General features: G+C 42.8%; 1 protein-coding gene across 7 annotated transcripts in view; it reads right to left on the bottom strand.

Moving 5' to 3' along the window:
* RPTOR (regulatory associated protein of MTOR complex 1) overlaps window positions 1-16,306 on the bottom strand; it is a 284,447-nt gene that overhangs the window by 91,284 nt on the left and 176,857 nt on the right. For all 7 annotated transcript variants that reach the window (XM_044983138.1, XM_044983137.1, XM_044983135.1 and 4 more), the window contains 4 exons: window positions 15,517-15,592; window positions 9,703-9,804; window positions 5,644-5,727; window positions 3,017-3,127 (listed from right to left, as the gene is read on the bottom strand). In XM_044983138.1, coding sequence (XP_044839073.1) covers window positions 3,017-3,127; window positions 5,644-5,727; window positions 9,703-9,804; window positions 15,517-15,592 — 373 coding nt within the window. The remainder of the gene's footprint in view (window positions 1-3,016; window positions 3,128-5,643; window positions 5,728-9,702; window positions 9,805-15,516; window positions 15,593-16,306) is intronic.

Consider the following 16,306-nt stretch of genomic DNA (forward strand, 5'->3'; position numbering starts at 1 on the left):
ACTAATAAAAATTTTAAAATGCTGTTTTTGTGCATTTTAACTGAATTCCAAATTCCAGCCAAATACAGCTTGACACAAATCATGAGCAAATAATTAACCACCTCGTAAAATAAGAAATGCATCATTTACCATTTTCTATCATAAAGAATGTAAAAATGTATATTAAGCTTTATAATTGCTTAAATAAATATGTACAGATAGAGTATATGCACTTTAGCAAAAGAGGTGCCATATTTAGGCTACATTTTAGTTGAAAATCAACATGTTTTAAGAATTTCCAACTAATGAGAATCAACCTTTCTTTAAGAAAAATCACTAAAAAGTACAAATAAAAAACTAGATTAAAATGTATTATTTCAATCCAAGTTTACTGTTTTCTGATTTAAATCATCATTGAAATTGGTGATTTAAATCACTTTGAGAACTTTGATTTAAATCAATCCACCCCGGAGGAAGCTTCTCTGGGAAAGTGTTTGAAAATAGGGAGCCATGGCTTTTGCCTGGATGGTCGATGTAACACCCGCCCTTGTAAGAAAACAGTTCCAGTTAGAAATGTGGCCAATACGAGAATATTCTCATGGCTTGCCCACTCACGCATACACACTCCTGCTGTACTCTAACACTGTAGCAGTAGTGATTCAGTGCAGTCTAATTAATCCTTCAGTCAACACAATGGAAAACAGCCTTTCATGACTGCCTTCAGCATCTGAGAATACTTTCACTTACATTCTCAGGGCATACCCCTGCAGTTGTCATTTCCATCATAAATCTTATAAAATAGCTATCCTTGAAAGCACTACATTCACATAGGAGAGCGCTCTGCACAGTCAAAACACTACCCGACACACTGCTGTATCTATCGACTAAGAGCTACATTACCTCTACCCCTTTTGTCCCTTTCATTTCTGGATCCTGCAGATATTGGTCTTGCACTACATATTTGTCATTTTTATTCTTAGAGAGATGAGGGTGAAAATGAGGATGGGGGGGAAGATAAATGTACTATAAAGTTACAGGGATTTTAATATTTATTGTGGGCATAATCATTACACAGTCTTTTGATCATCTTAACAAGCCAAAGATGTCTCATCAAGCGCATTTAGGCAAGTCTCTGCCCAGTCCAGGCTGGAAGGATGATTCTAGGCTTATTTTTAAAACAGTTCCTGAAATTAGTGAGTATTTCCTCTGATAAGCAGGACAATCCCTTCACTGGCATGTTTGTTTCCATTGTGGTGCATGCTAATTAAGCTGATTCTACAATATCCCTATTATGTATTGTACCGGTGTCTGGGGCTGAAGCTGCATGGAGGAGCATGCATCAAAACTAAGCTTTTCAATATGAGTTTTAAGATTAATAATTTTAATTTTCTTTGCCATTCGAAAGCTTCTTAAGATGTTAACTAAAATATATTTATAAAACTAAATAGGACAGTGCTCGATCAAGAGAGAAAGAATTCCAACAAATCCACTATCATTCCTTATGCTACAAATAAGAGAAAAGATCATGAAAATATACAACCAACCAACATTAAAACAGGAAGACTCCAACTTTAAAAAGCAGTTGATGCAATTTTACGTCAACTAATAACTGAACCTGCAATTAATTGTAGGTGTCAAACCAGGAAACTACATGTATCACTGCACATTTGCAGCTGCAATTAACTAACTGTTCAAATATTTCTACCAAAAACCAGAGTCTTTATTAAGGCCATCTTCAAAAATCATGATCCCAGTTTTAAGCCTTGTCCTGAAGGATGCTAAAGAGGTACCAGTGTGTGTCGTGAGAGGGAGAAGTCCAGAATCATGGGCCGTGTAGAAGCAGCCCAGTGTCCTGTCCGTTCTGAACTCTTCAGCACTTCCAAGCCCACCAACGTCAGCTGTCATTGCAGCTCAGAGAACAAGACCAGATTAGATTTAGGGCAACACTGGTAGCTAAACTCTCCAAAGAACTAGTTTTGCTCTATTTCTAGGACAGCTTTAGAGATGCTGATGATCACCACGTGTTTAAGATGAGTTTGGAGACTGTTCTTGCCGGGTGGAGGCAAAGCCTGACCAAATGTTCTCAACCAGTTTAGCAAACAGAGCATGAGCCCTCAATATGGACTAAGCCATTGTAACAGACATTTACCTACAGCACTTATAGGCGATGCTTACAGCAGAATGTAGACTACAGGCACTACATGTGTAGCTATACGGCACAGTGACAGCAGGCTGCGTCCACACTTGTTACTCTGTATGTAGCTACATGCAACAGCTGCCGGAGCCTTTCCCCGCTGCCTTCCCCATGACAGAGCCTTTCCCTGCTGGCGGAGACTTCCACTATGGCAGAGAAAGGGTGACGCAGCGGGGAGGCAGCAAGACACTGGATTGCTAAAAACAGCAGTGTAGACGTAGGTGGTACTGCTTGGGCGTGTAGAGAACTGTGTACCCTGCGGGTTCAGGTGTACGGAGCACTCTACTCACCTAAGGTATGGCTCATTGTCTACACTACTACTTAGACCTGTGCTAGCTGGGCCTGCAGCGTCTGTACTCTACAAGTTGTTATTAAGAGTGGACGTACCCACAGAACGTAGGTCACCCTTACACAGAAAAAAGCATGATTGAAAAATGGAATTTCTTCCAAGTAAAGTGAGATTTCAGCATGAATGAGGGATAAACTGAGAGAAGAGACATTTCACTTCATGCAGATCGGAATAACTTCCTTAATGAGCTGGTGATCACTTGCAAAAAGTCCAGTGACTGGGCAGGGAGCTAAATGAGCCATTTCAAATCAGGCTTGTCACTGCATCAATGGGGATTTCACATTCAGAAATTCTCAGCAGGTAACTAACGCACTAGTGACTTCGCAGGTGGGAACTCCTACTAAATGGATACATTGGTTTTAAATTCAACCTCCTGCATTTCATAGTAGATTGTACTGTCTGCCTCTAACTTTAAAGCAATTGGCTAAGGAAGATAACAATAAAGGATGTTTCTGGAAACAAACAAAGAGCAGTAATGGTTCAAGATTACTCACACTGTCCACCGCAAGAATTTTGGCCCAGATGAAGACAAGAAGTGGTCTCAGTTCCCGAGCTGAACTCTGAAGCAGCTTCAGCACATAAGGGAAAATGCCAACAGAGAGAGCCTGAGGAGAAAGGTAGAACAGCAAATTAGCATAGGTTTCCAAGACCCACGGCAGGAGGAGAGCTGGACAGGTGTCAGAATTGCACCCTTTACATAGATGCTACATATTTATGGCACATATGGGAAATCTGGTAGAAATTAGTATCATCCATTTATAGTAAACAGGGGACTCCTGAGTAGTTATTTATCGCTGATTTTATTCCTGGATGTCCCCAGATATCTGGCCCACTGAGATGAAGAGTTAATTTAGCACCAGCTTTTATTCGTTACAGCATGTGATTCTTCACGCCTCATGACGTGCCACTTTCCTCCCTCAGATGGGGCTATTTGCTCCCACAAGTAAACAGATTGCAAAAACTCATTAATTACAGTCCTTCCACTGGAAATCATACATGCCTTCCACACTTACAGAGGCTTTTAACTAAGCTACTTGTACGGTATTAGAGACTAATAGCATGCAGGAGGACACATAGCTAGTTAAATTGTTTAGCATTTCACCATTACTGAGTGGCTACTGTAGATAGTCTATACAAGTGCAGTGCAAAATAAACCTGAAGGGATGAATTCTGTCCCCCTACTCCAGCACCTATATGCTACACCAGTGGTGTAGTGATGTATAAGGGCTGTAAACAGCCCACAGGGGGCAAGGCAGAATTCCTCCCTTCACAGGCACTGCACTGGGCTGCCATAGGCCAAACATGGTATAAAACAGGGGTCGGCAACCTTTCCGAAGTGCTGTGCCGAGTCTTCATTTATTCACTCTGATTTAAGGTTTCGTGTGCCAGTAATACATTTTAACGTTTTTAGAAGGTCTCTTTCTATAAGTCTATATTATATAACTAAACTATTATTGTATGTAAAGTAAATAAGGTTTTTTAAATATTTAAGAAACTTCATTTAAAATTAAATTAAAATGCAGAGCCCCCCTGGACCAGTGGCCAGGACCCGGGCAGTGTGAGTGCCACTGAAAATCAGCTCATGTGCCAACTTTGGCACACGTGCCATAGGTTGCCTACCCCTGGTATAAAACTAGTGAAGGAGGCCCCAGGGATGTACCACACACTCAGGGGCAGCTCCAGGCCCCAGCACGCCAAGCGCGTGCTTGGGGCGGCATGACGCTGGGGGCGCTCTGCCGGTCGCCGGGAGGGCAGCAGGCGGCTCCAGTGGACCTCCGCACGTCTGCGGGAGGTCCAACGGAGCCATGGGACCGGCGACCGGCAGAGCGCCCCCCGCGGCATGCCGCCGTGCTTGGGGCGGCGAAATCGCTAGAGCCGCCCCTGCACACACTGCTGTGGTGAGTCTGGCTTACAATGCAGGCCATAGGAGCACAAGGGAGGCTACAGTAATTTCGAATTGCTCATGTTTTGCCCCCACAGCAGCTTGCAATCCAGAGAGTTTAAAGCCACCTTTGACCCCCTCCCTCCTAGGGCTACGCCTTCTGTGCTATGCTTCTGGAAGGTGCAGAACAGAATCTGACCTCAGTGGTGTGGGAACAAGTCTGGGAGGAGGATGAAAGAGAAAAATCTGCAAAGGTCCCATCACAGGATTTGTTCATTCCCTGCTGTCAAAGTCTCACCAGCACCCTCTGATAACAGAAGGCACCTGAAATCATTAACATTTGTATTTCAAGTGACACTCCTGTTCCATTCGTATTTATTACCCACATGGTGCTAGGCACTTTCCAAATGCAGAAGGCGGCTGTCCGTGCCCTGGACAGCTCACACGATCTAAAAAGACCAAATGGATGAAGGACAAGGCAAAAGAGATACAGCATACAAGTCAAGTGACCAGGGGGATGATAGACAATTGGCTAGTTCCATGTTTAATTTAGTTTATATGACAGTTTATCAACCCTAGCCATTTTTGACGCTTACTTTGTTAATGAAAATATTTTATATATTAAAAACATCAATCAACAACCCCCAAACTGCTCCTTGCCCAGTTATAGCTAGTTCAGACCAAGCCCAGCTGTTTGACCTTCTCCCTCAATCCAAGCTGCCATCCTCTCAAGTGCATCTGCCCCAGGCATGAAGGACAGGTGAAACCAATGTGTCTGATCCCATAACTTCCTGGGGGTGAACTTGTTTCTTAGCAAAAGGAAATGCTCATGACTGTTACTTGGGTTCAGGGACTTCATTTCATCTGGATAATTAGTTCCATAGGTCTCACATGCCCATTAGATGCTGTCTGTATCTCCACATGTACTTCTATGCAGAAGCCATCACTATTCATAATCTCAGCTGGAAAAGAAGGAGCAAAACATGGACAACGTGGACTAAAGCTGACGTGGACTAAACATAAAGGACTCTTAGCAGCTTCCAAATCCTGCTTAAGCTCTGGCAAAACCTGATTGATGTTGACCTCAAGGCCATCTGACTGCTGTCAGATCCTGATCAGTGCTCCAAACTCAGGGCCTATTTTCCACACCCTGCATTCATAAATCATCCTTCAGACCATATTGTCTACACTGTAAAAAAATCTCTCCCTTTCAAAGGGCCAGTGCAACATTGTACGCACCAAGCTAACTGCCCAGGGACCCAGGTCCAGAAATCTTCCCAACAAGTCAAGAGCTCGCAGCCGGTGCACCTGGCTCAGCAGCACCTGCAGAGAGAGGGGAAAACAAAGATTAGTGCCATGAACGGAAAGCCTTGTAACAGCCAGGCAAGTATAACAAGACCTCCCAGAGGCTCCCCGCTCAGACACATCAGCCTCGTCTAAGGCTTAAGTTTCAAACAAGTGAATCATGTTGAAAGGCAAGAAAGCTGATTGGCTGGAGTCTTGTCCCATCAGCGCTCCGTGGGTACCAGCCATCTTCTAATGCAGCAATGCTCCCCACTGAAAAAAGTTTTATGCAGACATATGCAAATGTTTTTTCTTGGAATGCAGTTTGTTTTCCCAACTCTAGGAAAGTGGGGTTTCTGACACATGCCATCTGCTCACATCTCTCTCAGGCACAGAAGCAGCGATCCAGCACAGGCCTGTTAGAAGCAGCCATTCTGGCTGTGAAATGTTCTCTCCTGATTTACAGAGGGAAGAAAGGAGACAAAGCAGGAGCAGGATGGCATCCAGTGGAAGCGTTCGGGATGAGCAGTAAGCCCGATCTCCCATTACCCAAAACAACTCGGAAGCAGAAATAAGTTTTTGCTTTCCTTGGCAAATGGATGTAAGGGACTAAGGATTTAAGCAAGGGGTCACATTAGTCTTCAATAAAAATCTTATTAAAACAGAATTTGATGCCGATAAGGAGTAGTTCTACTGGCTTACATTTACTGTGGTATGAAATATGCACAGATTGAGTCCTCCAGATGTGAATCTCTTTACCAGATGTAAGATTTTGGAACGCAATGTTTAATCCTCTGTTTAAAACGAGTAATATCCCCCAGTATGGATCATGGCAGAAGCTCCCTGATCTAGCTCCACAATTTGCCCCCTCGCTCCCCTGCATTATTTGGTGGTCTTCCACTTTAAAAATTAAACAGCAGTAACTAATACTGCCTGGGTCATGCTTCATACTGTGGCCCACTAGAGTGACACTAAGGTTCATGTGCAGGACCAGAAGGAAAGGTTGGCATTTATGTGAGGCTACAGAGAGCATACTGACCTTTCACCTCTCAATAATGCTCCAATCCCGATATAGGTCAAAAGAGAAAGGACTTTAGTCATCGCACCCTAGCTGGCTTCTGTCTACACCATAAAACCTCTATATAATTTGGCACAATTAGCAGTGTGCTCAGAAGAGGCCTGGCATTAGTAACAGGGAGCGCTATTTTAGACAGTAGCAGAGATTAGAGGGGGTGGGGCAGGACAGAGTAAGAGAGGGTGGGGCAGGCTAGGTGTAAGGTGCATTGGCAGAGAAAGCTGAAAGCAGGTGGGCTGTGCATATTATTCCCTTTCATAAGAATTAAATAAATCCACACATTCTGTAAAAGACAGGAAAAAAATTAGATGCAATTTTAAAAGGGTTTCTAAATGAGCATGCAAATGGATCTTACTGCTGTTAATATCACAGAGGCGTATATAAAATAAAATATCTCCAAGATTTAATTAAACTTGTAATTCATTATCTGAGAAAAGAATCTGGGTCTCTTTTATGCACATCCACTTTCCTGAAGCAAAGCAACACAATGACCTGAAGACAAAAGTGATATGGATACAGGAACCATGTAACAATAATGATATGAGCTTAAAAGAAACCAGGAGGGAGATTTTTCATAGAATCTCAGGGTTGGAAGGGACCTCAGGAGGTCATCTAGTCCAACCCCCTGCTCAAAGCAGGACCACATCCTCAGATAGATTTTTTTACCCCAGTTCCCTAGGTTGCCCCCTCAAGGATTGAACTCACAACCCTGGGTTTAGCAGGCCAATGCTCAAACCACTGAACTATTGCTATAAGAACTGCATCTTCATACCAACTGCATCGGAGTAATCTCTCCATTCCCTAAAAGGATACAGGGGCTGCAGGGGCATTTGGAGGTCTGGATTACAAATCAGTTTGGTTTGTTAGATCAAACAACTACACATAACTCTCAATAGCTGTCCCGCAACAGAGGGCCCTGCTCAAGGTTAGACGCAAGCAGCATTTTCAAATCTGGAGTACCAAGCCGATAAGGAGGGAAGTGGATCTGAAAAAGCCAAGGAAGCCTGAGCATGCAAGTTGCAGCACTGCCTAGGCATGGGAGGATAATTTATGGATAATGGGGTCCAGGCTTTAGCATTAAAGCTCCGAGGTAATGCAGGATCGAGGAAATCAGGTCAATGCAGCAGCAGCAGCTGCCATTATTACAGGGCAACACTGCATGAAACAAAAACAAAAACTCCCTCGTCAGCTCCTATTTACCTCCATGGGGCAAGTGATAATCCTGTCCATCTGCACTCTCACAGCCTGGAAAAGAAGTGCCTCAGCAAGGAATAAGAATCTACTGCTCAGGCTTGTTTCAGACTCTCAGCTAACTTTTCTCTTTGTAAAGTTCTCCTCTCGCTTTTCTCTGAATCAGAAATCTGGCTTTGTCAGATCTTCCCCTGAGAGAGCAGTGATTCTAAATGGACTGCAATTTTTATAAGTCAATAAAAGACCATTTACAAAAGGACTGTTTTCCTGTCCTCGGCAGAACCAGGTTTTACATGTCTGGCACCATGCCTGTGGCACTCACATGCCTCCCTCTCCAGGGATACGTTCGCAGCAATGTACCTCTTTAGGTCACAGGGGTGCAGTTCAGTAGACATAAGATCTATGTGACACGGCATTCAAGAGGGGGTTGAAATGTGCACCCTTCCCCCTCCCAATTGTTCACTGACACATCACGACTCAAACAACAATCCCCATTTATAAAGCAGTGTGTGAACACATTTACCCTCCACACATAGCAATGCTTTAACATTTACACTGGCCACGTTGCTCTATCCTAGTCTCACTCTTTGAGATGATGGAAGCATATTCCTGAACCAGGTGAGATCTCAATACTGTTGCAAGATTAATTGCCAGAAGAGCTTCCTAGTGCCAACTAATTCAGTGGAAGGCAGTGGACATATTGCCAGAGAAGAAACCTGCCTGCTTCCATTGCAGTGACAGAGATAAACAGCACATCTCTTTTTCCAACTGATCTCAGCCTCTGGAGGCTCAGAAAAATTAAGATTTGGTCTCAAAAAGATTGATGGTACTGTCTGTTAGTGGCTGTTAGAGGGAAGGTGAGTCTTTTCCCATTATGGGGATGGAAAACAAATGTCCTTGGACATGTGGAAGACTAGGACCCCATTCCTTTGAGTGGGAGGGGATCTATATTTTTCTACCTAAGGGAAAGGATTTGCATTTGGGGGTGTAGGTGGGCATTCTGCCTTCGCTCCCCAGGAAACTTGGTTTAAGATGAGACTCTAGTGCTCCCCAGGGTTCACTCTGAAACTGTATTTTTCCCTTTCTATAGATGAACTCAGACCAGCCCAAGCAGATAGGAAGGAGTGCAGAGGAGCAGCAGTGGCCTTCTGAGCCTCATGCCTGTGCTGCTTCCCAATACACCCGGAGGTGTGATACTTTGAACACTTTCCTATAATTGTACCAGACCCCTCTTTCCCTGTTAGGGGACAGATACAGGAACCATTCACTAGTCACTTAGACTGCAGCAGCGCCCGCTTTGCAAATGTAGAAACAAGACAATGTCCCTGCCTCACGGACCTAGGAGGTATGATGGGAGGAAGGGAGGAAGCAATACAGCAAGTGCACCATTCTGTGAAAAAGCTTTGCTGATTCACAGCTAAATAGGAGAGGGCGAGGGAGCTTGATGCTGTTGAAGTACTACTAGACGACAGCAAGAATTTATGCTTATCTGAAGGTGTAGAGGTGGAGGGACAAAGAGGGAAGACAAATGTGTCTTTATCAGCAAGGGTCTAGCAAACACACACTCAGGTTCAATTAGTCCTGAATGAGCCCACGTAGTTTATATACCCAAATATCATCTGGCTGAGTGCATAGCACTCGGCAGGCAGGGAAAGACATGCACACAAACGCATTCACATGAGTGCCCATGAGTCTCAGCAGTGCCAGCTAGCTTAGCTCACTACCTGGCCCGTGCCAAGGTGACTCACCTGCAAAACTATTGGCAGTTGTTCTGGCGGGTTCCGGTTCTCCACTCCCATCGTTAGCCACACCTGGAATGCTGTCAGCTGCTCAGCAAAGAATGGGCTGTGCTGTTGGAACGAGAATAGGGAAGTGAATTTTGTGCTGTCTTCTTTATGAGGGTGTGCACCTGTGTGATGTTTGTCTGCCCCTAGACCAAGTGAGACCACAGGCTTTGGCATCAATTAACTAGTATGGTGTGTTGTTCCCAACAACTATTCCTTTCAATTAAGGCACATAACTAGTAAAAAGGATTTCTCAAACACCGATCTTGTGCAACCTCACAAAGCACAGGAAATATGCCAGACTCCCCTGATATAAACATTTGTTTTAAAAAAGGGCAGGGGAAAGGAGAAATAACGTGGGCAAAGAAGACCTCTTGAGTAAAAAGGTTTTGGGAAAATCTGAACATGTTTTTCCACATGCAGAGTAGAGAGAGCAGCAGTTAATTTATCTTTCGAAAGAGGCAGTTTCACTTATTTAATGCATGGCTCTGCCTTTGCCAAGTCCAAGGTGAAAATAATCAAGCAAGAATGAAAAAGATGTGAGCCCCTGTCTCATGGTCCCTGGGCTGTCTTACAGCTCCTATGAAGAAGGGTGGTGATTCAAAGATGTAGTTTTGGGGCTGTATGGAGGGTTTCTCTTTACAAAACAAACAAACAAAAAACCAAAATCCCTTCATTCCCTCACATCCACTGATCCTGGTGGTGATCTGCAGAGTATCTAAGGGCTTCAAGTATGCAAACAAGAAGAATCTGAAACAACTACTTAATAATGAATTCCCTGATTCAGCAGGTAAGATTGTAGCAAGTTAGGGAAATAAGCCTGGAACTGACTTGCGAAGTACTGCAAGAATCCAAGAGGAGATGCTATTATGGGGAAAAAGGATGAAAACATTGCTCAGCACTTGGAAAACATCTGACATAACTGGACACAGGACCAACCTGAACAAAGGAATCTTGAATTAATCACATTTGGATTAACATCTAAAAATGTAGGGGAGTGTTCTCCAAATCTGAGATATTCATACACTGGCTTACAAACAATAAGAATGGCTGTGTTCTGATAGAAAACTACTCAAAGGGATCACAGAGCTACAGAGTGCTAATGGAACAACTGCTTTATGTTCTGACCATTATTCCACAGTTACACTGCCCTTTTCAAGCATTTGGAGTGAGAACCGTGCTGGTCTCCAGCAGCCTAGACACAAGGGGAAGGATAACCAAAAAAAGAGCCGCGGAAGTGCTAAATACTCCGAGTAGCAGGAAGTGTTACTGTGGTGGTCCTATAAACAGGGTGCCCGCCCAGGCATCCCTATAGCTCAACAGAAATGCACAGTAAACTCTCAGTCTGAGATTTGCCATTTTTGTGGATATTAGACTGAGGTTATTGGTGCCTATTGCGGAGTGCAATGTGTGTCTGTGTACAGAATATAAAGTGAGATGCCAAGAGACAATACATTTACACTGACTGCTTTATGAATGAGGTTCGGAACTATGCATCACAAGAGGCAAAGAAGCAAACGAGTTAGATAGTCCTAAGTTCCTCTTTATAAATCACCTTTCTACAGTTTCAGACAACTCCTTTGATCTAAACCTATAATCCTGTTGTGTGCTGGGAGTAACCCATCACAAAGTGCAGGAGCATCTCATGGCTGCTGGAGAATCTCATTCAGATCAGATCAGGGCACACTTAGTTTTAGAAAGTGGAGACACTGGAAGTGGCATTTCCTCATTGTAAAGTGCTTTCAGATCTTCAGGTGGAAAATGCTATATAAGGTAAGCACAGGGTATTATCAATTTGTACGTGATAATTGTGAGTCGGGTAGGCTTAAAGGGCAAGTTCATCTTGGCACTCATGGATTTTCAATACTCTTAATTTCTCTTTGCAGGGGAAATGAGTCATTTGTTTGGGATTTAATTCTAACCCCTGTGGGACCAGGAAGATGTAAAGCATTGGCACAAAATGCATTGCCATTTAGGGTGACCAGATAGCAAATGTGAAAAATCAGGATGGGACTGGGGGGTAATAGGAGTCTATATAAGATAAAGACCTAAAAATCGGGACTGTTCCTATAAAATTGGGACATTTGGTCACCCTATTGCCATTTAACTCAGCTGTGACACTAAGGGTTCATGACAACTTGCCATCAGCATGGCAGGATCCCCTGCTCTAGATTCTCTTGGAAGAACTATTCCTTTTGCCTTATGTCACGTAAGGCTTGCAGTACAAACGGGCTGAGAGCAAGGGCCAGCTATAGGACACAACAGCTTCCAGAATAGAACTTCAATGGGAAAAAGAATCTTCAAAGCACATTCAAGTGCGCATGCGCACACAACTCCAACATGCTTCTTCCCTGTAAGAATGCGGCTGGGCTACAGGCTCCTCTCCAGCAGATAACCCTGTTTTTCCAGCGTTGACTAGAGGAGAATACTCAGAAGTCAGTGGCTTATGTTTTTTATAATATGCTTTTGAAACAAAACAGCCCTGAAGAAGAGATTATCAATTACTTTATCCAGGGCTGGACTGGAATCTAAACCAACAGTGGCCAAAAAGGCCAGAGTACAAATGGTAGCTCAGTAATCCTCTGACTCGCACTAGAGCATTTGACATCTGAGACACTGATTGCTGTTTCTGCCAGCCCCGTTATGAAACAGACTGATTAACCTTAATAAAACTTACCCCCGCCCTGCATTAAACAACAATTTCTTATAGGATTAGCATTGGCTGGCAGCAGCTAACCTTGTCCAATATACAATGCTTACAATGCTTCCTGCTGATATAAAGCAGAGGTTGGAGGGCAGAATGTTTATTTAGAAAACAAGGGATTGATCAAGGATGTTCAACTGTCTTTCCATTTCAATGATTTGTCAAAGCTTCACAGTAGAAAGCGAAGCCCCTTCCACCCCCTCCCAAACTGAAAAAATAAGCTTCACCTTCTTTATGTCTGTTTGACAAAGCAACAACCTCCTTCCTCTTGCCTTGGCCATATCAGACTTAAAACACAGCATTGACTGGAGCTTGGAGGATGGCTTGTTTTCACTTCTAATTGTCTTGCTTAGGTTATAAAGTGAATAGAGTTTGCTGGCTTCTTACCTAGTCCCTAGTGGATATTTCTCTCTTCTCACCCCTGAAACATGCTCACTCTTCACTGTAAGTCAACCACACTGGCAGGCAGTTTTCAGATGCCCAAGACTGCCACAGGGGGCATATTATGTGCACTATCAGAGCAGTGTCACAGAACTGCAATAGCAGGGGACACTGCGGGCCAGAATGCCGGCAATTACATTTATTGCTATTTTAGAATACAGAGTATGTATAGAAAAGAGAAGGGGATTAAAGGGTGTGTGAGCATTTGCCAGCTTCACCCCCAAAAGAGCCAAAGTGTTTGTGCTGCAGTCAGTCACTTGGATACAACTTCAGCCAGTAAACCTACTGGGAAAATACAGTTTGATAATATGCATGGAATGCAAGGTCATTACCATAAAAACTCATTTTATTCCACTTGTGTGTGGAAGGCCGAAATCCAAAATACAAGTGTAAACTAAAGATTATACCCTATCCCTGGATACTTAGTATCATTCAAGACCCATATCCTAGGACACATTAAAACTCCTTGCATGGAAGGTTTTAGAAAAAATCATTTATGTGGCAAAGTAAATACCAGTTTCATTTCACTTGCTAGGCTGACTAGTGCTCATTTACATTAATCTATTATGGATTTATGCTATATAGATTTTGAGGTTATATTCTGGAATCTATTCAAACTGGTTGTACAGAAAGTCAAACTACCTGCAATAGGGCTAGGCAAAGATTTCTCTTCTGATTGTTTGTTTCAACTTTAACGGCCATTTAGTTTGCATGGGAATAGCTAGTTTAAAACCACACAAATTTGCATATTATCATCAGAGTTACTCTCTGAACCAGCTCAATCACAAAAGGAGTCTAGCAAATGCAGTACTTTATTCTCATAAATCTACACTGGGCTCTCAGCCAGTCACTGTAATGTATCTGGATGCATTGCAGATCAGATCCTGCTATACCTGCTGAGATACAGAGTTTGCTATATAGCAATATTGCCTCTCTTATAAACTTATATTAGGATCCTAGCCCTAGAAAATGGAAGACAGACTGCAAGGCTTTTTATCTCTGTCTGCAACACTTCAACTCTCATCCTGTTTCTTCTGTCTTGATTACAGCAATCTCCAGGCATGTCAGCACTGCAAGAACACACTGCAGCTGGTCTAAATCCTCTGACTCAGTCTCTGGGGCTCAGGCTGCAGGGCTATAAAATTGCAGAATAGCTGTTTGGGCTCAAGCTGGAGCCCAGGCTCTGAGACCCCACGAATGGAGTGGGTCCCAGAGCCCACGCATGAGCCTGAGCCTGAACGTCTACACTACCATTTTATAGCCCCAAAGTCGGTGCCTTGTGAGCCCAAGTCAGGAGATGCGAGCCAGCCACGGGGGTTTTATTGCAGTGCAGAAAAACCCACCTTCTCGCTGGCCTTTCTGACAGCAACCTGTTCCCTCTCAGGTCCAGTCAAACTGCTGCAGAGATAATCTTCTGTGAATGTTACCAAAGGCATCACCTTCCCAGTCTGAGAAGCTTACAGTCAAGAGAGACTGACAATACAAAAACACACTGGGAACCACAGAGCGAGGTATTCATTTACCAGTGCTTTTTCAGATTTGTTTTTAAACACGGATAACAACAATGGATCACTAATCAAAAATTAAATTTATCAATTCATCATCTAAAAATTATGAAACTAGGAATAGACAGGGAATTTAGGTAGAACTATTTCAAACAATAGGTCAGATTAATAAGATAAGTTATTGGTAAAGGTCATTGAAACAGAGCATGAACAAGTAAAAAACACCTACATCTGTTTCTGGAAAAGGAGGAGATAAATCAGATGAGAAAGAAAACTGGGGTTAAGAGCAAACAAAAACGTTAGTTGGGAAAGATGTCAGAGTCTCTTATGTTCTTAGATTTGAAAACTGCTACAGGCATGTCAAAAACCAAAATAATCCCATATAGGAAACCCATGTTAAAACATTCAGGCTCTTCACTGCTTGAGATAAGCGAAAGGGTCACAACAAATGTAGTGAATCTCATTAATGAGACCACTTTTACTAAGTCATCTCCTGTTCTAAAGAAATGGTGTAAAGTACCCCCAAAGTTACCGAGTACAACTTTGCTCTATATTATTTGAAAACACCTCCATTAAACAACTCATTTTTGCAGGTTTTTACATGGTTATTAAAAATGATTGAATTGTAAAATCACAATGGTGTGCTGTATTAATAGAAAGCTCACTTCACTGAGATATCTGAAATGTCAGAGGCCAGACCTAGAATCTACAGGTTTCTGCCAGTAAGAATTTCTTCCTCCCCACCAATTTTTAAAACAATGAAAACTGGCATTGAACAGAAGAAACCCTCACCCCGACTTAATTATGACATCTCACTAAGAGAGTTCTAAAGTATAAGTGCACATATAACTCCATATGCCTGTACAAGCAAGGTCTCTGAATTCAAGTGCATTCACTCATACAGAAATGTTATATGCTAATGAAAGATTTTAAACTGACCCTAAGCCTACTCCTTTAAATGAGATGATTGGCAGTTTATGATCTCCCAGGAAATGTAAGTTCCGCCCAGTCCTAGTTCCTTGGCTGCAAGAATTCAAGACAATAAAAAAAAAAGGAGATTTCATGGGCTGGAACATTGACAAATGGCTTAAACTGGACACAGCACATTTCAATGCCTCAGTAACTTACCCGAAATGCAGTTCCTTCCTCTATGATTGTTGGTAATTGGGAAAGGCAAATATCAACTGCGAGGTCCCAAGCTTGCCTGGAGAAACAAGTGAAAGACAGGTCATCCTGGGATATGAGTATACAATGCTGGGAGAAGTCTGAACTGCTAAGTATTAGAGCATGGACAACTTATAGAGATGCCAAACTGGCTTAGTTAATATGTAATAGCCCTTGAGTTCTCAGGAGGCCAGTTCGTACTCATGCGAAGTGATGACTGCAGCCCTTGTCCAAAATCACAACACACCACACAATCTCAGTGAGCATACTGCTTCTACATAAAGACTAAATTCCTTCTAATCTAAAAGGCAGGCAGACTTATCTGATGTTCTACTTTTCTGCCCATGTGTTTATATGGCACAACAGGTGTATTTTTATAAACTGAAAAAATAACAATCCTGGATTGACTGTAAATTGGTAGGCGGAAGTTCTTACATTACAACTCCTCTGCTCAGTGAGACCTGTAGTTAATTGGCACATTTCTAGCACAATTCAAAGGTAAAAAAACATGGAACTCCCACTGGCATTAATGGAGTCTGGCATCTTGTTGCTCATGTGCGACGCTGTATGACTGCCACTTAGTACTTACAGGGTTTGGCAGACACAAAACTCATCATGAAATGTTGATATTAACTATCTACTTAACTAGAAAACAATCTGTGCCTGCTCTCGTTTTAACTGGAACAGACACTTTTTAAAGTGAACTTTCATGTTCTCATTATCAAATTCTCATTGCTGTCTTATTAATATCCAT

The sequence above is a fragment of the Mauremys mutica genome, chromosome 12 (assembly GCF_020497125.1).
Source record: "Mauremys mutica isolate MM-2020 ecotype Southern chromosome 12, ASM2049712v1, whole genome shotgun sequence".
Lineage (NCBI taxonomy): Eukaryota > Metazoa > Chordata > Testudines > Geoemydidae > Mauremys > Mauremys mutica.